Source organism: Miniopterus natalensis, chromosome 17 (genome assembly GCF_054644295.1).
Source record: "Miniopterus natalensis isolate mMinNat1 chromosome 17, mMinNat1.hap1, whole genome shotgun sequence".
Classification (NCBI taxonomy): Eukaryota; Metazoa; Chordata; class Mammalia; order Chiroptera; family Miniopteridae; genus Miniopterus; species Miniopterus natalensis.
In genome coordinates, this window is record NC_142097.1 from 3,048,222 (window position 1) to 3,071,042 (window position 22,821).

At 47.8% G+C, this 22,821-nt stretch overlaps 1 protein-coding gene across 2 annotated transcripts in view; it reads left to right on the top strand.

Moving 5' to 3' along the window:
- The window catches only part of SPECC1 (sperm antigen with calponin homology and coiled-coil domains 1), a 138,065-nt gene extending 115,395 nt beyond the window's left edge, over positions 1–22,670 (top strand). Inside the window, exons 11-13 of one of the 2 annotated variants that reach the window (XM_087825807.1) lie at positions 11,281–11,397; positions 18,680–18,739; positions 21,910–22,670. In XM_087825807.1, the coding sequence (XP_087681933.1) occupies positions 11,281–11,397; positions 18,680–18,739; positions 21,910–21,999 (267 nt within the window). In that variant the 3' untranslated portion in view covers positions 22,000–22,670. Of the gene's footprint in view, positions 1–11,280; positions 11,398–17,909; positions 17,970–18,679; positions 18,740–21,909 lie in introns of those variants that run through there. The other variant, XM_087825808.1, reaches the window with a different exon arrangement.
- Positions 22,671–22,821: the final 151 nt, after the last annotated feature.

Here is a 22,821-nt window from a genome sequence, read left to right on the forward strand (position 1 = left end):
AGCAGGGACCCGACACCCTGAAGGAGTGCCGCTGCTCAGAGGCCTAGCTGCCAGGCACATCTGGGAAGACCAGAACCCAAGCGAAGGGCTCAGCTCAGCAACCTGGAGGCTGAGGGATTCATTTCCTGCTGAATTCTAACGAAATGTGGAGAAACAGGGGACGAAGTCTGGCAGGCTTTTAGCGAGAAAACTAGACTCCGCTAAAGGCCCTTGACATGAGTTAGTGGAGCCTTCTGCCTCTAAAGGATTATTTAAAGGAAACATCTGCACCCAGATGTTGCCAGTGCACACATTTTTTCATATGTATAAAAATATTAGATGTCCTGCCAACTTCAGGAAGTAAAAACAGGATTTTCAAAATAAAACCTTGGGAGAGTGTTCTCTCCTATAGGCTGAGGTTGATGTGAAGAGCTTTGTCTTCTCCCTCCCTGGGGATCGTTGTTCCAGCAAGGGCCTCTGCAGCTCAGATGTGCCAGCAGCTGGACCCGCAACATGGCTCCATCCAGGACCAAAGCCATCATCCTGCCATCATCTAGAAAGATGAGGCCTTGATGTTCGCCACCATTCCCTCCCCGTCCCCTAGGACAGCATGAAGCCTGTGTAGATGATTACAGCCCCAAGCGAATCTGCAGGGTTTGCTGCTCTCTTATTCATGAAATGTTCATCTGGGAAAAGCAGCAGTCTAGCCACAGAAGCTTGAGATTTCAGAGGCTGAATTTAGTCTTTCTGGGAGGTGAAGATTGTTTGGTATAAATTAAACTTAGTCTTAGAACTAAATTCTTTAGAACATATTGTTTAGTTGTTACATATTATTTTCTTAGTAAGCGCATCCAAAAATATGGAAGTGCCATTTCCCTAAAAAAAATGTTTCCCTTACTAAAAATATTCTAGTAGGAGTGCTAGAGCATCGTAGCATGGAAAAAGCCATGCAGCTCTCTCAACTCTGTGGATCCTCTTAAGAATGTGTAGGGCCCGGCTGGGTGTGGCTCAGCTGTTGAGCATCGACCTATATGATCCAGGAGACCTCGGTTTGATTGCTGGTCAGGACACATGCCTGGGTTGCGGGCTCGATCCCCAGTGGAGGGGGGGGGGGTGCAGGAGGCAGCCGATCAGTGACTCTCATCATTGATGCTTCTCTCTCTCCCTCCCTCTCCCTTCCTCTCTCTAAAATCAGTAAAGATGTATTTTTTAAAAAATGTGTAGGGAAATAGTAGTTATTCATTTGTGGGGCAGGGATGTCTAATGTGTAAGGTGAAGAACCTCTCTGAGGGCAATTTGGTAGAATCCAGCATAATTTATTCCACATGTATGCAGAGTAAATACAGAAGCCTGGAAACCACCTGAGTAGACTGCTGTGTCCATTCCATGATTACCTGTACATCCCTAGGACAAAGCAGCTGAGGTGATGAAGGTGAGCTGGTACTTATTGACTGTTCACCGTATGACAGGTGTTGCTCTAGATGCTTTGCATGTTACATGTGTGTGCAATCTGCATTACAGTCCTATGAGGAAACTAAGGCATAAAGGGGTTAAGTAAATGATCACAATTATACAACTAGTAAGTGAGTGATCGGCCAGGATTTCACTCTTGCCTGGTTTCATAATCCAGTCTCTTAATCTCTGGACTTAACTCTTTTTCTACGTGTTGTGAAAGGACCTATCTCATTAGATCTTAGTAAGGGAAGTGGGGGAAGCAGAATGCAGAACAGTGTGCATAACATGCTACCATTTACATAAAAAGAGGAGGGAAATGAGTGTGTGTGTGAGTGCAGAGCAGTGCTGCCCAGTAGAACTTTCTGTGGCGATGGGAATGTTCTAGATCTGAGCTGTCCAATATAGTGGCCACTAGTCACATGTGGCTCCTAAGCACAGATACGGTGGCTAACTGATTTTTAAATTTTATTTAATTTAAGCCAATTTTTTTTTATCCTCACCTGAGGATATTTTTTCCCATTGCTTTTCAGAGAGAATGGAAGAGAGTGAGAGAGACACATTGATGTGAGAGAGAGAAACATCGATTGGTTGCCTCTTGCATGAGCCCTGACCAGGGCCAGGATCGAGCCTGCAACTGGGATACATGCCCTTGGCCGGACTTGAACCCAGAACCCTCCAGTCCTTGGGCCGACGCTCTAACTACCAAGCCAAACCAGCCAGGGCTAACTTAAGCCAATTTTAATAGCCACATGTAGCTAGTGGCTGTTGTATCAACACTGCAGAATAAAATATATGTGGAAGAACGCAAAAGAAGCTGGTAAAAGATCATTTAATCTTCTTGTTTTCAAACTCTACTTTAGAAAAAGCTCTGCAGAAACTTTAGTTGGAAGACAGGTTCCATAGCTAATCATTTCAAAACCACTAATATAGTCCAACCGCTTCATTTGAGATGAGGAAACTGAAAGCCAGAAAAGTGGAGCCACTTTCCTGAAGTCACAGTCACTCAGCTACTTCAGTGCTGGGGAGACCCAGACTGGGAACTAGCCCTGGCCAATTTGGCTCAGTGGCTAGAGCATCAGCCTGTGGACTGAAAGGTCCCAGGTTTGATTTCAGCCAAGGGCACTTACCTCAGCTGCAGGCCCAGTTCTCAGCCCCGGTTGGTGGGTGAGCAGGAGGCAGCCAATTGATGTGTCTCTCTCACATCTGTGTTTCTCTCTCTCCCTTCCACTCTCTCTGAAAAGCAATGGAAAAAATATCCTCACGTGGGGATTAAAAAAAAAAAAAAAGACTGAGAACTAGTCACGGTTTGTCTGCCTTTTCCTCCCTAGAGGGGTTCACGTCCAGCTTACCAAAGATTATCAGCTCAAACAAAAGGACAACAAAAAACAAACTTTGTCTCCAGTGTTTCCAGAACTATCTGCGATTTGCTCGCTGTGCGGCCCAGCCCGCATCATGCCTCCACGGTCCAGACTCCAGCTTGACCTGCCCTCCTGCTGCACTGTGTGGTGAGCCAGATGGGCCAGGGACCAGGCTTCATTATGTTTGTCTGCCCCCAGCACTGTGCAGACAGGGGCTTGATGAATGTTTGTTGGCTGTGATTATAGATTAAGAGCCGTGGGTTGGGCTCTACTTTCAGCCTGGAGAGCTGACCCATTAGTGCAGATGGTTCATGAAAAGGTTTCTTTCATGTTCCTTTGGGTGACTGGTGACATAGAGAAGATCTCAGCTAGGAGAAGGACAGGGTTTAGGGGTGCTCACAGATCACTCAGCCTGGAAAGGGGGTGATGGGAGCATTCTAGGATGAGTGGAACCAGCAGATCTGCAAGTTAACCATGACCTTTTTTAGAAAATGTAAGACAAGGTGAAGAGTGAGATTAAATGAAAATGAGGTAATCAACTCAATAGAAAGGTGGTAGAGGAAAGGAGGGGGAGAAAGTTGCAAAAGAGTGTTTCTCCAGAAATCTGGAGCAGAGGCTGGATCTGGGCCTGGGGACGGGACATGGCAGAGAATCTTGGAAGCCAAGCTAAGGGGCAGAGCGGCCTGCTCCCGGGAAGCTGTAGGAGACCCCGAAGTTCCCATGCTGAGCGTTCCATCCGTGTCGGCAGCGTCGGCGGTGGGAGGCCTGCCCTGCTAGCTGAGCGGCTGGGTGGGGCCCGAGGGGCAGTGGCATGGGTGAGGACCCGGCTAGGTGGTTTAGAGTGTGCCGGGCAGCAGGGCAGTTGCAGTGAAACTGAACCAGGGAGGAAATGCTGTGGGTGGGGACCCTAGTGTGTGTGAAATGAAAAAGGAGGAAGCGGCAAAGATACAGCTGCAGGCACTCTGCTGATGTCAACATCCTTTCAATTCTGTCTCCAGGGAGAGATTGTGCAGCATCTGCCCGCATGTCTGGAAACAGAGCAGCCCTTTGTCATTTGAAAACTCTCATCTACAGGGGCTGTTTCTCTTCTTATTCCCTGTAACGCACCACTCTGCTCCCCACCACGTATGTAAAGCAAAGGGTGGTCCTTCCTAAATTTGCTGGCCGTGGCCTTCTGGCCTACTCTTTTCCGAGCCTCGAACTCTCAATTCCTTCAACAGGGATAAAAAATAGGAAGAATCATTTTTTAAAAAAAGTATTCTAAATTTCTAAATTTAATTCAATTCCAATTAAAATCCCAACAAGATTTCTTTATTCTTGAACTTATAAGAATTAAAAATTCACCTGGAGCCCGGCTGGGCGTGGCTCAGCTGTTGAGCATCGACCTAGGATCCAGGAGATGGGAGTTCGATTCCCAGTCAAGGCACATGCCCGGGCTGTGGGCTCCATCCCCGGTCAGGGGTGTGCGGGAGGCAGCCGATCAATGACTCTCTCATCATTGATGTTTCTCTCTCTCTCCCCCCCTCCTTTCCTCTCTCTGAAATCAATAAAGATGTTTATTATTAAAAAAAAAAAAATCACCTGGAAAAACAAACAAGCATAGCCAAGAACATTCTGAGAAAGAGGAACAGTGAAGGAGTTTCCCTTCTGATGGACAGCATGCTGCGAAGCTCTAGCAGATGCGTCTCCTACCTCATAACCCACTCTCCAACCTTAGGTCTTCCGAATGGATAACACAGACCAGGAACTAGGCCTGCACGTGGCTCCTCTAACTCACATTTAAGAGTATTACAGGTATTTCATTAACTAGATTGGGTAGGACCACATTTTTCAAAAATCTTAATAAATAGTTTTCAGACTTGATGGAATAAATGATTAAAGCAAGAATATGAGAAGGGTCAGAAGAGGAAAGGAATTTCAAGGAGCTGCAAAGCTGTTTGCGTGAGGAACAAAAGGTGGGTTTCCAGTCTCCCTTTGCAGCAAGTGTGCAGGAAGTGAAGGGAAGTAACCTCACCGCAGGAGGTAACTATTGCCGGCTAAGAAACCACCACAGATGCAGTGGATTAGAATAACGTCTCTTTTGTTCAAAAATCTGCAGCTGAGGCCTGACTTCTCTCGGCTCCACCACGTCTGGGGCCTCATAGGGCTTGAAGCTGGACCAGCGCTTGGCTGGCATGGACGTCCACATACCTCAAGAGCCTCGGGGCTCCCAGAGAGGGTTTCAGGAGTTCTGGGCAGATGCTTAAAGCTTCCTATGACCTAGCCTTGGGAGTCCCAAATGCTACTTCCTCTACCTTCAAGCAAAGCATTAAGGCTCAGATTCAAGAGGAGACTTAGACTCCACCTCTCAAGGGGGCGATTTCAGAGAATCACCAGCCATCTTTAATCTATCACATAAGGGAAAATTAAGTTCTCCAGCCTGCCTTTCTAGTACATGCGTAGCTGCGACTTCCTTCCCTCATCTGTAGCCAAGTCTGTGCTCTTCTTCCTCAGAAATTTTTTTTTGGGGAAAAAACACCAAGAGGGCATCACCCCAGGATCTGTTCCAACATAGAAACAGGCAGTTATTAAGAGTCTTATTTATTAACTACAGAACAACATGTGATGTCATTAATATTTTAATATTTTTCCTAAATAAAAGTAATACATGGTCACTGTAGAAAAACTGGAAAATGTACACAAAAAAAAGACAAAGAAGAAAAAAGTTTAAATGTCATTTCACTTCATTGGGTTCCTGTTTCTGGCGTGTTTAAATCTTTTGGGATTCTGAATCTGTCCACTGTGATTCTCTCCCACCCAGATTGTCTCAGCTAAGTTGGTGATGATTTGGAAAAGTACAGGGCCAGCCCTCTAGGTTCACATTTATCCAGTAATTAGTGAAAAATATTAAGTATCTAGAAGTTACTGCATATGAGCAAACCTCCATCAAAAACCAGAACATCAGAGTTTTTCCATGAACTTCATAAGAATGGTTACAGATTGGAAAACTGAGCTATAGATTTTTTTAATAAAAATTTTCAGAGCCCTAGCTGGTTTGCTCAGTGGTTAGAGCATCAGCCCGCGGACTGAAGGGTCCTGGGTTCGATTCCGGTGAAGGGCACGTACGTCGGTTACAGGTTCAATCCCCGGCCTTGGTTGGCAGGTGGGTGGGAGGCAACCCATCGATGTGTCTCTCTCACATTGATATTTCTGTCTCCCCCTTCCACTCTGAAAATCAATGGAAAAAATATCCTCGGGTGGGGATTGAAAAAAAACACAAAGAGGTTTCTGGCCAGTCATGCTACAGTGAACATTCTTATAGGTGTGTCTTTGGGCAGGTGTACAACAGTTTCCTCTAGACTAGATGCCCGGATGTCAAGTTCCTTGGTCAAATTATATTTTCATTTAAAAACAATGCTCCCAGTTGCTTGTACAAATTTATATTCCCATCAGTCAATATAAGAATACTTATTTCCCCACATTTTCATGAACTCTGAATTAAGTCTTAAATTTTTGCCAAATTGATGAGTTTTTTGGGTTTTTTTTGTCTAGTGAGACTGAACACCTTTTTTTTTTTTTTTTTTTTTTAATTTCAGAGAGGGGAAGGGAGAGGGAGAGAAACATCAGTGATGACAGAGTCATTGATCGGCAGCCTCACGCATGCCCTCTACTAGGGATTGAGCCCACAACCTAGGCATGTGCCCTGACTAGGAATCGAACCAAGACCTCCTGGTTCATAGGTCAACACTCACACTGGCTGGGCTGAACATCTTTTTCTCTTTTCAACTACTTGTATTTCCTCTGCAGTGTATTACTGGTTCATTCCTCTGCCCATTTTTACTTGAGTTGTTCATCTCTTTCTTATTGATTATAAAATATATTCTGAGTATCAGTGATTTGCCATATATACACATATTATTTTAAAATTTTTGTCATACAGAAACTTAATTTTATGTGGTCAGATTTCTCAGTCCTTTATGCTATATTTAGATGGCTTTTTTCCCCCCAAGATTACAAACCTAATTCATCTATATTTTCTTCTAATAATAAATTTTGGCTTTTAAATTTAGTGGAACTTACCTCTAAACAGCTAGCACAGGACTAATCTTGGAAAGAAGGGAAACTCACAAGGTCATCCCCATGGTCACGCCGTGTGCTTGGGAACAATTGGGTATCGCAGTGCAGAGACCTGCAGTTCAGCCTGAGCACCGCAGCCCCCTGCGCTGAGGAGGCAGTGACCATGGTGGCGTTCAGAAAGGAGGGAGCTGTGTAGAGAGGGCCCCAGTAGTCCGTGTGCAGGTCTCTGTGAGTCCATGGCTAAGGACTGCTGGCTACGTGCAGGGCCGGACTACGCCAGGTTTACCAGGCAGCCTGAGGTCAGAACGGAGACCCTAGAATTGGAGAGGTGTAGACATCCGCCCGCATCCCCGCGCAGGGAAGGGAATGGAGGCAGTGTTTGTGGAGGTTTCAAATGAACACACGTGTGTGCACATGCTCTGTATTTTTCCTCACCAAATCACAGTAAGCTTGGTCCTCCCAGGATTCCTCTGCAGAGTGAGGAATGAGCTGCTTTTATGCTCTGTGATCTTTAAATTGTTACATTTCCCCCAAAGTAAAAAACTGTCTGATTCCACAGCTCTGAAGAAACACCTCAGAGGACAGGCACACGATGCAGTGTGCAGACGATGTTTTGTTGGGTTGCACACTCGAAACCTGTATGGTTTTGTGAACCAATGTCACCCCAATAAGTTCAAATTTTTAAAAAAAAAAAAGCCCCAGAAAGGTCCTGGGAGTGAGGCTGTTTAAGCTGCTTCCTGTGGGAGTGAATGGACTGCCTTTTCTAATTAGTCTCCTGCCTTCCTCCCAGAAATTTTGCTGTTTTCTTTTTAACGTTTTTTAAACTTTTGCATGTGGTGCACCCATTCATACAAATCTAATGGAGTAACCAGGAGATCCTCGCAGAAACGGGGGGAGTGTGGGAATGAGGTCAGACCGCTGCAGGCGCGGAGCCCTCTGTGGAGCTCAGGCAGGACCCATCTCAGGGCCTGCACTGTGCTCCGCTCCCCAGTGGATAATGTTTCCACCAAGTGTTGGTTTCCAGGCAACAAAGGCAAATGAAAGGAACCTCCTAGAATAAACGTGGATGTTTGGGTTTTGCTTGGCTCCCGTCCCACGCGTTAGTTAGGAGGGCTGCCCCTGCATTCACCCTGCTGGAGCTTTGTCGCCAGCCTGAGCCCTCCTGGGATCACCCTTGGGTACTCGGGGGAGCTGGGCTCTTGGCGTCCTGTGCCCTCTCCCATGTTCCCGCTCTTCTGGAGGGACTTCTGCTGCTCCGAGCAGGACAGACTCGCGCGCACAGCGTTTTCTTCTGTGCGCTCCCAGAGACAACCTGTTTTGGAGATGCTTGGAATGTTGCCCTTTTTATATCTGAGACTTCCTTTCCCCAGAACTTTCTCTCACTCAGAAATATCTTGGAAGTATTTATATCCTAGAGAAGGTTAAAGATAATCTTCAACCAGAGACTACCATCTCCCTTGGGGACACAATCAGCAAGTTTCTGTTTGTTGTCCCTCTGCCTTTTCCTCCCAGTAAATCCAAAAGATTAAATTCCATGGCCTTAGCGTTCTCGTTAACAGCCGCAGTTCAGTCCCTTGGCGTGGTAGGCTCTGTCTGTCCGTGTTTCTTTCCTGCTTCCCTTCCCCCTCCCGCTCTCACTGAGGTAGGACAGGCAGTGTGCAGCCCAGTGAATTTCAGAAAGTGAGGAAACCCGCGTAACTGGCGCCCAGGTTTGGGAACTCGGTATCGCCAGCACCCCGGAGCCCTCCTCGTGCTCTCTCCCGGTCACGCACCTTCCGTCAAGGTCAGCAGTGGTCCTGGTCGGATTCGTTCAGGAAAGTAACTGGAGACATACCCTGGAGAACGCTTTGTCCGCCATTTTTCATTTTCTTCCAAGTTACTGTTTTGATGAGTCCCTGCGACTCGGCTGACGGATAACCAGGAGGAGGGGGTGTCGTGTGAGCACCCCTCGGGGTGTCTGTGCTCTTCTCCTTAGTTGTCCTGAGTCAGAGGTCGCCTCTGTGCGCATTGAGGACTGTTGCCCACAAGCTCAGCAGGACTCGCCCCCCCCCACTCTAAGCATGAGGACCTTCCTGCCTTGGTTTCCCCTCTGGTCACCACACTGGGACTGGATCTTAGCCCACGGCCCTGGGACCCCCCCCACACACACACCTGGATGCTTTTCAGTCCAGGGAAACCCATCGCCCAGAGCCTGGTGGGCAGCACACCCCTGAACTGTCCACAGGGCGTCAACAGGACCCCTGGGAAACCCTGGCGGCCCGATGAAGCCCCGTGCCCTCCAGCCCTTACTGCCCCTCTCCTGCCCAGTGAGGTCATCGCCTGCCGTTCTTCGCTTCCCCTGCATCCCCTTCAGTCTGCTGATGAGAACCCAGCACCCCACTCAGGCTGTGACAGGATAGGCCCACAGGGGAGCTCAAGCGACGTGGCTTTTCCAAAGTGAAGTGAGAAAAGATGTGATAAAGCACGAATCCTCTCGCGTCTTCGATTCATGTGAAAAATGAGCGTTACGACGCTGCTGCCCCGCAGCTCTGTCCTTCCACTGGCGTGACCCCTGCCGCTCCCGGGCGTCCGCCTCAGTGGGCGGCAGCAACCCCTTGCCGTGGCGACGGCGGCAGAGCACCCGAGGCTGTGTGGCGCCTCGCGTGGGTCGTCAGCTTCCGAGGCGTCGCAGGCGTGCGTGCCTTTCGGCGGGCCAGCAGCTGTGTTGAGCTGGGAATTTTTGATGCTCTTGTGTTCAGATAGAATATGGACATTTTCAAATGGCATTCAGGGAAGTAGCAGTGGGGTGGTTCTGCTCAGAAGTAAGAGAGGAAAGTTTTTATTTGGTAGCATGATGTTCCTGGAATGAATTAGTACTCACATCGTAGCCGGTTGCCCACTGTCTCCGCCAGCGCCAGAACAATTCAGTCTTAAACACGGCCCATCCAGGCCCGACGTGAGAGAAGTATTTCCTGACCGGGCGCTGGCTTTGGTGGCCTGAGTGGGTTTGGAGTTTCCGTAACTCCTTTCTTCGAAGGACAGCACACTCTTTCTCTTACATAGCTTTGCGCGGTCTTGCTGCGGGTGCGAGGGTCTGCGCGCAGAGTGTCGTGTTCCTGGGGCCCGTGAACTGCAGTCTGTCCTGAACTCTGGGCCCTCAGCCCTCCTCAAGTTGTAAGTCATTTTGGTTGATTTTCAACCCTGGCTCGGATCTTACCTGATTTTATATCCTAGCAAATAATTTCAAACTATTACTCACTTATAGATCAAAATTGTTCTTAAATGGCAGTTAACTAGTTTATGCAGTGCTCCTTGGGGTCCATTTGGCTTCTCAAAATGCTTCTGAAAATTGTGCAGATCAAGAAGAATATGGGGGGAGATGGGGAACATCTGTCATGTCAACAATAAATAAAATATAAAGAAAAATGTTTCATATCATGTGGTACAAGAGATACGTGTATGAAGTGGCTTCTGTTTATCAAGCATGATAAGCTTCAGGTGTAAATTATGAAGGCGAGGAGGGGGGAGGAAGGAGGGCGAGGAGGGGGAGGGGGAAGGAAGGCGAGGAGGGGGAGGAAGGAGGGCGAGGAGCCCCACACTTCCCCACGTCCTCTGGTCAGAGCCACCTGGGCGTCCTCCTGCAGCTCCTGCACAGCCCTCTCCTGCCAGGACACTCAAGCAGCCACATCAGTCAGCATACGCAGGAAAGAGTTCGTGGGCTTCGGAGCCTGACGTTTCAGCGCGGGCGAGCTCTGTGAGCCAGGGGAGAAACTCCCCGTAGGATAAGCAGTCAGGGAGAGGAGCAGGTGGTGACAGGTGTGAGGATCTACGCGGCGGAGGTGCGCTGGCACCAGGAACCCAGGCACAGGCAGAAGCCGTCATCTCCAGGTCTGCGTATCAGCTGGGTTGTGGGTCAAGTCCCCTTCCTTCCCTCATTATTTACCAAGTAGCTGCCAGGGTCCCCGCCTGTCCCCAGGGGAGCGCCCTTCTCCCCCGTGAGGCCTCACGACCCCGGTGTTCGGCAAGCTAGTGGGTGACCGCTGAGCGCAAAGGGTCTTCTCACGCTGGAGCCCGTCTCGCTGGAGGGAGAAGGGCGGGCGTGGTAGAGGAGCAGCCACGAGACCCGCCCTGCGGGTGTTCGGGACCTTCTGCTCTGTCGTGGTCCAGCGTGTTAGTGGGGCTGCGCATGCTGGTGATGAGGGTGAGTCGCTTCCTTGGCCACGGAAGGCTGGGCAGTGCTGGGATGTACAGAGTCATCGGTGGGATAATTTGAGGATAAACTGTTTCAGCCTTTCCTGTACCAGAGGCAGACAGAAATTCCTCAGTGTGCCGAGCTCTGGGCCTTTTTTCATGCTGTTCTAAGAACAGATTTGGGCGGCCCAGGGTGGTGCCTCCTGCAGCCTCACTCCTGTTCTGTGACTGCCATTCAGTGACCGATGCTGTCTCCCCACAGAACATCGACATCACCAACTTCAGCAGCAGCTGGAGCGACGGCTTGGCCTTCTGCGCTCTGCTCCACACCTACCTGCCGGCTCACATCCCGTACCGGGAACTGGGCAGTCAGGAGAAGGTAAGTGACCGGTCACCCCGGTTATTCTCTAGGACACACAGGGGTGGGGTTATAGACTTGGAGTGGAAACTAGGACGGCGCCGGCCCGGACCACTGAGCGCGTGGCTGCTCTACAGGACCCTACCCTCGGCACATGCCTCTTACACCCTCTTTACCTGGAAAATGCAGCGAAGACCAGTTTACTGTGGCCACTGACAGTTCCTATCACCCATTTTCCAGAGAAAGTCCTGCTCACCTCCAGTGTGCAGACCTTGGTCATCTTTTTTCAAAGTCTTTTCCAAAGGACCAACAAACACCAGCAAAAAGAGTTTCCTGCTCAAATAAACTTGGGAAACGGAGCATTATACACATCTTTAGATATTCACAGTGCTCATTAACATAGTAAAGACTTCAAGTCTTCATTAAAGAAACCTGTGAGACTCTGTTTAGCCCGACATATGTCAGATCACAGAGGTTTTTCTTCTAATTACCTGTAACAAGCTGGCAAAACTTGTCCTATTCAGGGCCAAATGTTAGACTCTGTGGGTCTCTGTCCCAGCTCAACTCTACCATTGGAGCACCCAAGTGGTCATGGACAATGTGGGCATGCTGTATTGCAATAAAACTTTATTTATAAAAAAAGGCTGCAGGCCAGATGCAACCACAGGCTCCAATTGCTGCCGCTGACCTAGAGCATCCTCCAGAATTATATTGCAGAGCACACCTCAGGAAATTCTGTGCCGGGCTCTGCACTCATTCAACATACATTTCTTACCAGGCACCGTGCACAATAACAAAAACCACAGGGAGCAACACAGGCATGTTCTTTGCCCTTATGAGATAGATGGTCAGCCAGTGAGTAAACCTATAAGTAACATAATAAATCGTCATACACTGTGGAAGGGCCATCAGAGAAGCACAGTGCTGTGAGTGAGCAATGGGGGCTATAATTTAGATTAGGAAGGCCTTTCTGAGGACACACTAGTTAGGCTGAGGTCTGAAGAAAGAACCGGAAGGAGCCAGCAGTGCACAGAGCAGAGGGAGCTTTCCAGGCCTGGGGAGCAGCTGCAGCAAGGAGGCACCCGGGTGCGTCCAGGCCCCCGGGCGGAGCGGCCAGCTGGAGTGCAGGGGAGGGGGGAGCTGGCCGTGAGGATGCCGCCAGACTCGCCAGACCCTGCAGAGCTTCCAGGGATGACTGGTTAGAAGTTTGCATTTTGTTCCAAGCACAGTGGGAAGTCATTGAAGGAGTCTAAACAGTGGAGAGGCACTAGTCCTGTTTTTCAAGAGCTCTCTGGCTGTGACGTGAAACACAGCGAGTTGGAAAGGAAAGGAATGAAGCAGGATCCGCAAGGTGGGAGAGGAGGCTGTGCGGACTCAGTTTCTCCAACTTCACCAATTAGCCGGGGTAGCAGCAATGTAGACGGGAAGATATTCAAAATATGTCTTAGATGTGCAGTCAACTGGACCTAGTGACCGGATGGTTGTAGGGGAAGATGAAAGAGCCAGCGACAACTCCAGGAGTCCGGCTTGGCAGGACCATCTTCTGAGATGGAGAGGAAAAGACATCTTTAAAGTTCTGTTTTGATTATCCCACGCTAAGATATAAAGCCCAGAGAATGCTATGGCCCTGATGGTGAGAGTATCTGTACAAAGTACTTTAATCTTTTAAGGAGTGTTTAGGGTTCTCCAGGGAAATGAACCAGTGGGATGGAGAGGGAGAGAAAGATTTATTTAGGCATTGGCTCACACAGTTGTGGAGACTGACAAACTCCCAATCTGCAGGACAGGTTGCATTTGAGACATAGGCAGTCTGCTTCTGGAATCCCTCTTCTCAGAGAGAGATTCTAGTTTTTATTAAGGCCGTATTTTGGTTGGAGGAGGCCACCCACATTATGGAGGATAATTTGCTCTACCCGAAGTCTACTGACTTAACATTAATCTCATTTTTAAAATACGTTCACAGAAACATCTAGAATAATGTTTGACCAAATATCAGGATGCCATGGCCCAGCCAAGTTGACACATATAACGAACCATCACCGAGTGTTAGGATTTCAAGCACTTGCACATGTGGCTCTTTGTTGTAATCTGGGAAGCAGGTTGAACGGGACTGCGAAACATTTGGAAAACAACAAAGAAGTTCTGTCCACATCATGGTGAGATGTCCGTGAAGCGTACAGGTGGCAACTGCATAGCAAAGTGGGCGTTCATAGGGCTCGGAGAGGGAAGTTCAGGGAGCCGTCAGTGGCTGGGCCAGCGCTGCTTGAGCTCTGTGAAATGATGGAATGCTCCCTGTCTGCGCTGTCCAGGTGATAGCCACTGGCCATGTGGACTGTTAGCTCATGGGATGTGGCCAGTGGGACCAAAAGTTTTAATTTTTACTACTATTAATTTAAATAGCCACATGGCTACTGTATCGGCCAGGACAGATATAAGTGGCATTTAAAGCCATGAGAATGAGTGTTCCAGCCCTCGAATCACACAGTTGGTCCCCTGGCAGCCAACCCTATCCTGCAGCTACCTGAGGGCTTCCCAGAAGGCACCGTTTCACCTTTACCGCCCTGAAACCGCTTCTGGAACCAGAGACAAAAACCAAATATTATAACAGATGATGCCCCTAGGGCTCTAATATAAGAAATTACAAGTGCCCAGCCAGTGTGGCTCAGCGGTTAAGCATCAACCTAGGATCCAAGAGGTCGCGGTTCAAATCCTGGTCAGAGCACATGCTGGGTTATGGGCTCGATCCCTAGTTGGGGGTGTGCAGGAGGCAGTCGATCGATGATATTTCTCATTGATGTTTCTCTCCTTCTCCCTTCCTTTCTCTCTAAAAATCAATAAAAACATTTTTTTAAAAAATTATCAGGGTGCCCAGCTGGGCATGGTTCAGAGGTTGAGCATCGACCTAGGATCCAGGCGATCAGGGTTTGATTCCTGGTCAGGGCACATGCCCCGGCTGTGGGCTGCAGCCCATCAATGACTCTCTCATCATTGATGTTTCTCTCTCTCTCTCCCTCTACCTTCCTCTGTCTGAAATCAATAAAGATATATTTAAAAAAACACACAAAACTACCACGGTTTCAGGGGCCTATGCCAGGAACAGTAGGCGAAAACCCAATAATATTTCTTATTCTAAATCACAGTATCACAGAGCATAAGGAAAAGAGCGAAGAGCCGGCCTTGAAGATTGCTGTGCTTATCTGGGTAGGAGATGAGCTGGCAAAGGGAGACAGGCGGGAGCAGCAGGAGGCGAGGCCAGCAGGGAGTGCGGTGGCCCTGGTCCATGCAGCCTTGCTGTGGGCCCTCACCGGCAGAGCCCACGTCCCCAGCGGCCTTGGTGTCCATTCCCTTCCTGCCTCTCATTTTTCAGTCTGTGCCTTTTCCATGTGACATTATGAGATAATTGAGTAAATAATGGGCATGAACAATCCAAAATGCACAGAAGAGCTTCCTGAGACTGGAGGGAGTGGAGGTGTGTGCACTCACGCACACTGCCTATAGCGTGTCTTCCTGAAGTGAAGTGTCTGTGGCGGAGCAAACGTACCTAGGCGCTTTGTCCTCGAATCGGTGGGGATCTGTTGGAAATGAACGAGCCTGAAGGTTTGCTTTCACTCTGAGCTCACGAGCGTGCTCCCTGGTGACTGGCCCTGTACCGTCTGGCTCCGCAGGCCCAGCGAGCTGCCCGGTGCCCGCTGCAGACCCGGGACGGTCACTAGAACAGGCAGACCCCTCCGTTCGCTCGCGTCCCATTGTCCTACGGTGCGGGGGCCCCTCCTTTCTACCTGTGCATTGGAATTCTCCACAGTCTGCAATACTGTCGTGGAGGCTCACGGGTCAGGTTGTGGAAGACTGTGGTCTGTGAGGAGATGAAGGAGTCGGGTCCAGGCAGCTGGGATTTTCGCGTTAGAGTCCATGTGGTTCACAGCGTCCTTGTCAGAGAGCAGCACGGGCATCCTTGAGCAGAGGGCTCTTTGCCGGTGCCGCCTGCCCACCACTCCCCGAAGGAACAGCGATTTCCTGCTCCCTGAATGCCCCGTGTAGATACAGCTGGGTGGAGTGATTTTCCCCACTGCCTGGTGTGTGACGAGCGTGCTTGAGGGATGCTTACAGTCAGGTTGCTGAGAGGAACTCACGTATTAAAGTTATTGATGGTTTTCAAAATGATGTGTCAACACAGGCAAATCCCACCAACACAGTGTAACACCGAGCACGCGTGAGGGTCGGCATCAGGGTAACCTGGTCGAGAAGTGGGGGACAAAAGTGGGGAAGCTTTTCCTCAGAGTGGCATATTTGAAGTTGGGTTTCAAAGGGAACAAGGTAATTTGAATGAAATGTACCCCTTTGACATCTTTAGGATGAGTGAAGTCCAGCCCCTACCTGCATGGGGGTTGGTGTACCAACACATCAAAAAGGGCATCAGGGGAGGTGTCTTTGTAAAACCTACTAAAATCAAAATCTAAGAAGTGTCTGATACAGCCAGATACCCAGAAAGTTCATTAATCAGGAGCTGTTCCTACCTAGATGGACATAATTAAACCAAATGAGTTTGCAATCAGTATTAAATAGGGCGTTTCTGATAAAACTAACAAGACGTCTTCTAAGACACTGAAGAGAGAGAGTCACAGGGTGTGAATTGTGGTCAGTGGAAGGTACGGGCGTTTTCCAGTAAAGCACGCTCGTCGGTCATCCGATGAAACTTCGCTTACACTGGACGTGCTCAGGTGGGGGAGTGAAGGGTGTTCATGTCGGTGTCTGGGATGAAATACTGAGAGGAGGAATTCTGGACTTGGGATCTTCCTCCCGTCAGTTTCAGGTGGATTCACTGTCCTAGGTCTGCAAGGTCCTGACCTGCGCCTGTCCCCATGCAGGATACACTGAAGCAGTTCCTTCCCACCCTGGCCCGGCCTGGGCACAGTGCAGGTGTGGCACGCGGGGCCCTCCCGCTTCTGCCCCGCACGCACCCCGGGCGCCCCTCCGCGTCTCCGTCGGCCTCCCGATGGGTAGTGTTCTGACGAAAGAGAACTGGGGCAACCATCTGGTCATGGTCATCCTGCTGCCGCCAAAATGAATCAAACTCATTTTTGTCCCGAGACCCAGCTCTCCAATGTTCCAGGTCACACTGTACACTGTTTCACAGTCTTTCGAGACAGGTTTTCGCCATGAACCATTTCTTCTTTGTTGGGTATCTGCTTAGGAAACACCAGCAGTTTCCTTAGAGTCAGGCTAGAAGGGCCTCGGGGGAATTCTGTACGAAACCTCAGGTTTAGAAATGCCTTTCCTTAGACCTTACTAGGAACCAAAGAGTGCAAATTAAAACAGTAAAATACTATTTTTCGCCTGTCACATTTGGCAGGGACTTCTGAAAATCATAATGTTCTGTGCAGGTAAGTGTATGAAAAAATGGACACACACATTATTGCTGGAGTTGAAATTGGTATAACGTTTTAGAAAGCACTTTTGCGTTACATATCGAAAGTCATAAAAAATATTTGCGTATTGACTTTTGAAATAATGGTAGCCCAAAAACTGGCTTACAAGATCTCTCCTCCCCAAAACTAACCAAAATGACTTTTAGAAATAAGAGGCCTCCTTAGCACCCAAATGGGAGATTGCTGTCGATAGTTTGGGCTAAATTAAAGGAAGCCCGCAACCAGTTTGCAGCTCCTCTCTCAACAGAACAGAGAGTAGTGTTATGGAAACGTGAGGTATCCAGTTCATGCCCACTGATTTCCCTTAATCTGGAGAAAGGGCTGGCGGCTTGGGCAAGATGACTACAGATGAACCGCTTTGCAGGACCTCGACCACAGACTGGAAAAAAGCGTGCAAAGCCGTGGCTCAGCTGGTGCCTGGAGCAGGGGCTTTGCTTCAGGCATGAGATGTGCAGGCAAAGACAGGGTGGAAGCCGTGGGCAATGGAAAAATGGATAAAATTATGGATAAAATCACAAAATTCTACCGAGGAACATAAAACATGAATATGTACAGAAACACTTGTCTCCCCATTATACTTACTTTACTACTTAATTAAATTTTAATATGATCCTAATGACTTTCAAATAAATTATGGAGAGGAGGAGGTATGACCCAGTGATTCTTAAATGTATCCAGATGGAGAAACATCAGAGAGCAACCAGAAAGAATCTCACAAAAAAGCTACCAATTAGGGATAAATGATTACGGAGCAATACCTTTAAAATCTAGGGAACATTATTTTCCACCTAAAGTCATTGACCAAGTGTGATGGTACAAAAGAGAAATTTTCATATGTTGGTGCTTCCAGAAAATGTGTCTCCCACGTCCTGGTCTAAGAAGGAAACCCAGGAATAAACTCTGGCAGAACAGGGGTGTTTTGTAGAAATTGACATGAGGTCCTGGGGGCTCCAGGACTGAGGAGCCTTGTAGAACAGTGATGCAGTCGAGGCACACAGAGGAGAGTCCTTCTGAAGAAATGTTTTTAGTGACAGCTTGACGACCAGCTGTGGGGAGGGACATGAGGCGGGAGCGCACTCCTTTGTAAATGCTGTTTGTTGTTTTTAGGTTTCAGAATTATCCAATTAAGAGAGGACAGAAGACTAAAACATGATTGTAGAAAAGGAAGTGAGTGTTAAAAGTTTTAATAACTTAAAAGTAAAACTTGATAAGGTAGAGGAAAGATAAAGGGAACTTCCTCCTTATTGTATAGAGGAACAAGAAATGGAGATGCAAGGATATTATTTAAAGTCACAAACATAACTAATAAAAGAACTAAAAGTAGCCCTATGGCTCTAAGGAAGAGGAGAGAGGTGCGTGATCCCTGAGTCCTCACTTACTCTGGGAGGAAGTTAGTAGGTAGAGTGAGTAGGTAATGTTTTAGAAACCAAGGAGCAGTGGTGTGAGGATACAGAGCTATGCGGGTCGTCGCCAGAGAAGCAGAGGGAGAATTAGAAGTGGCTCCCCGAAGACCCGGGATTGGGGGAGGGAGCAGCTTTTCATTTGATAATATTTAACTGTGCACTTTGGTAATTTTTGATACAAACAGTGGTTGCTATGCAACAGAAGTGTATGTCATATATCTAGATAAAGTGAAAAATAACAGAACTAACAAAATTTTATCCTTGATATTCAGGAGTCAGTCAGTAAAGTCATTTTTAGTGACATCTGTAACCTGTCAGTTTTTTCGCATACTGAGACCATTGTTTGCCTATCTGACTTAAATTTTTAAGTGTTTTTACAGGTTTTCTGTATGGGAGTGTCAGTTGGTGTTCTTTCTTAGCAAAAGCTATCTATTTTTAGTTGATAATTGCAGTCTCTTTGTCTTTTCACCTTAGAAAAGGAATCTCCTGTTGGCCTTTGAAGCAGCCGAAAGTGTAGGCATTAAACCCAGCCTGGTAAGTATCCTACTTTGTATCCTTGTTATACTTTAGTCTAATTATATGAGGAAGAACTTTTATGTCATCTACTAACAATTTCTTGCAGAACATAGAAATACATTTGTTGAAGATGTGTTACTCATGATCCCTAATATAAAATTATCCAGTTGGTCAGACCACATCTGATTTAGAGGTGCTTTTTTATAAGTCCTTTTTAAAATGTTTTTATTGATTTTTTTAGAGGGAGGGAGGGAAGGAAAGAGAGAGAAACATCAATTGAGACTGCTTCTTGTACACACACAAACCAGGGATCAAACTTGCAACCTGGGCATGTGCTCGACTGGAAATCGAACCGGCGACATTTTGGTGCATGGGCTGAGCCACTCCAGCCTGGGCTGATTTAGACATTTTCAACTAGGATTTATTATGGATATATTTCATTGCTGAAAACACAGTGAACTGAATTATCATTAAAGCCCTCTTGTTCAAGTCACCTAAGAAATCTGAATGAAATGTAATTTAAAAAATATCAATACATAGCTGAGCTCTGAAGAAAGAATGGGAAATAACCAGCTGCCAGAAATGAAAAGAAGTCAAAATCAAAGCCATGAGGCATGAGCTCACACTGAGACACCCCCCGGCGATGGGGCTGGGGTAGTAGTAGAGGGTTGTAATAATGAGCACCTGAGGGGTATTATTTCATGCCCGCACTGGAACAAGAGGTGAGGCCCTGAGCCCCCATAAACAGAAGCACTAGTACTGAGACTCCTGCACAAAACTAAGCTCACAAAGTGCTGCTGTTCTTAGTGAAGGTGGATATAAATATTCCACCTGCCAGTCCAGGGAGGTGATAAGGAAGTTTGTTCTTCCTATCAGATTTTTTGTGGCCAAGAAAATGGGGAAACTTCCTATAAGAAAAGGAAACAGACAGATGAGGTTTGGAGTCCAAATTTGTAATATCTGTGTTGCAAGAAGCCCCTAGTTTATACGGTCTCTGGTTCAGGAAGCTCCTTGGCTAATAGTACAATGGTTGCTGGAAATACGCTCACAAGACAAAATTAAAAAGCACTAAAAAATTTATCTATTTGAGCTTGTCAGCAGACACAACAAACAAGATCATCTACCAGAACTTGAGTTAATAAAACAATAAGAAAGAGACTACAAAAGACTTTGTTTAAACATACTCAACAGATCAAAAGAATAGAAATCATAAGGAAAGGAGCATGTTATTAAAAAAGCAAAGATTTGGGCACATAATCAAATAAAACGTATAGTAATGAAAGTTTAGAATTAAAAATGCCAGTTGGCTTGAAAAACTGGTTAGATATAGAAGAAGAGAGAACTACTGAACTGGAAAATGGATGTAAGGAAATTACCTAGAACATAAAACAGAAACTTTAAAAATGGAAAATCGCCCTGGCCAATGTGGCTCAGTTGGTTGGAGCATCATCCCATACACCAGAAGGTGGCAGGTTTTATTCCCCGTCAGGACACATACCCAGGTTGCAGGTTTGATCCCTGTTTGAGGCACATGTGGAAGGCAACCAGTCGATGTTTCTCACATCAGTATTTCTCTCTCTCTCCCTTCCTTTCTCTAATTACCAATTTTTTTAATGGAAAATATAATAGCGGATTTTTATGAGTTAGTATGTATTCAACTTCAAGACTAACCATTGTATAAACCATAAAGATGTTATTTTTTAAAAAGAATGACAGAAAGGAATCCTGTAGTTTCAGGCACTGCTCAGTGTTGAAATCAAGGCCCCAGAGTGCTGCTTCTCTGTGCTTCACCATGCCTAACCTGCTGGCTTTTTCTCCCTCGCTTGGCTACTTGCTCTGTGGTTGAATGTGGCTGCGAAGCTCCAGACACCACTGCCATTTGTTCATTGCTGAGTATATAAGAAAGCAGTTGACTTTTGAATATTGACTTTGTTTCCTGAGACATTGCTAAATGTGCATATTAATTCCACGAAATTTTATTGTGGACTCTCTGGAGTTTTCTTCATAGACAGCCATGCCGTCAGCAAGTACAGGCAGTTTTATTTCTCCCTTTCCACCCTGTATACCTTTGGTTTCTTTTTCTAGCCGTGCTTCACTGGTGAGAACTTCCAGGCCCGTGTGGAACGGGAGGTGGGAGAGGACTGCCCAGCCTCGGCCTTTCCCCGATCTTAGGGGAAGAGTTTTCAGTCTCTCACCCCTAAGTATGATACCACCTTATGGGTTTTGGTGTGTATCCTACATTACGTAAAATAAATTCCCTTCTAGTCCTTGTTTTTTAGAGCTTTAATCATGAATGGTTGTTTTGTGTGATGCTTTTCTGCATGTTGATGTGATGGGTTTTTTTCTTGTTCAGTCTGTTCATGTGCATCACGCCGATTGACTCATGAATGTTGAACCAGCCTTGTGTTTCTAGGATGAACCCACTTGATCACAATTCAGTCTGCTAATATGTATTAAGGGCTTTTGTGTCTATGTTAGCGTGAGAAATTGATCTGTCGTTTCTGTGATGCCTTTGTCTGGTTTTGGTATTTGGGTAATGCTGGCTTCCCAGAGTGAATTGGGGAGTGTTCCTTCCTCTTCTGTTTCCTGGAAGAGAGTGTGTAGATCGGTCTTCTTTCTTCCTTAAGCATTTTTGGTAGGAGACTTGGTACCCTGTATTCTGTGAAAACGTCCTTTTTAAATTTTCCTAGGTATATGTGTGTAGAATGTTCCACCAACTCCTTCCCCACCCCTTCACAAGACCAGTGATATGCTGATAATTTCTTAATGTAACCAGGGAGCAAAATCAGTAAAAGGCTGGGTGTGGGAAACGCTAAGTGGAAAGCACAGAGCACACAGCGCGTCCAGCACTGGGGACACGTGTGGGAGTCACAGGGAACCTAGAGAATGAGACCCTGCTGGGAGCGGGGTTATGGTGACTGCCTCCTTTCAGGGCTTTTTTTAATGCTCATGTTGTTGATAGATGAGCAGGGTGGGCGGTCACATCTAGTGTTTTCTGAAATGGAAACTGTCTCCTGAGTGAGTATGAAGAAAAAGCTTTTCTTTCCACTAATCGCCTTTCCCACTGTCCTGGGGCTACCTGTACCCTGCGCCTCGCGTGTCAGGGCTTCTGGCAGGGCCCTGGCCGGGCTTCGAGCCCCTCTGCAGGGAGGGTCTGCGACGCCCTGACCTCCTCCTTCCTTCCGCAGGAGCTCAGCGAGATGCTGCACACAGACCGACCCGACTGGCAGAGCGTGATGCAGTATGTGGCCCAGATATACAAGTACTTCGAGACGTAAGCCGGAGGCCAGCAGCCACCGCCACGGCGCCTGCGGTTTGTCCTGGAAGCTCCTGGTCACTTTCCACAGGCTCTGCTCTGCCCGTGCACGGCCTCGCCACTGGATTTCAAAGGAAGGGTCAATCTGGGGGGGCAGCACACAACTGAGAAACAGAACTGGGGTCCTCCAGGCACCCACCTTGAATCTAGATGCCAGGGGCCTCCCTCATTCCAGACGCAGGGGTCCCCAGGGTGGCCTCATCCTTGAGCTGGGAGATTAACAAAGACCACACTTCCACAACAGTCACCTCGTTACCAGGTCCTGGCTTTGGCCTTAATAAAAACCTTGCCCTTCCTGCCCACCATGCCTCCAAAAACCCAGCAAGAGACAAACACTTGCTCTCAAGCAGCCTGGGAACACACGAACCCTGCCTGCTGGGGAAATGTGCTTATGTTCTAGGCAACAACTTGAACACCTAGAACTTGGTTACATCTCACCGTCACTCACTTGGATTCTGTGGATGGAAGATGAACATGTGAGGATTAGAAGGAGCCAGGGTAGTCTGCTTCACTGTACCTGTGGGGTGGCCTCCAGGTGGGAGTGTGCGCTCTCCCAGGGGCTGTGCAGGCGGGAGTGTCCCCCCTCCCAGGTGGCTGTGCAGGCGGGAGTGTCCCCTCTCCCAGGGGCTGTGCAGGTGGGAGTGTGCGCTCTCCCAGGGGCTGTGCAGGCAGGAGTGTCCCCTCTCCCAGGGGCTGTGCAGGTGGGAGTGTCCCCTCTCCCAGGGGCTGTGCAGGTGGGAGTGTCCCCTCTCCCAGGGGCTGTGCAGGTGGGAGTGTCCCCTCT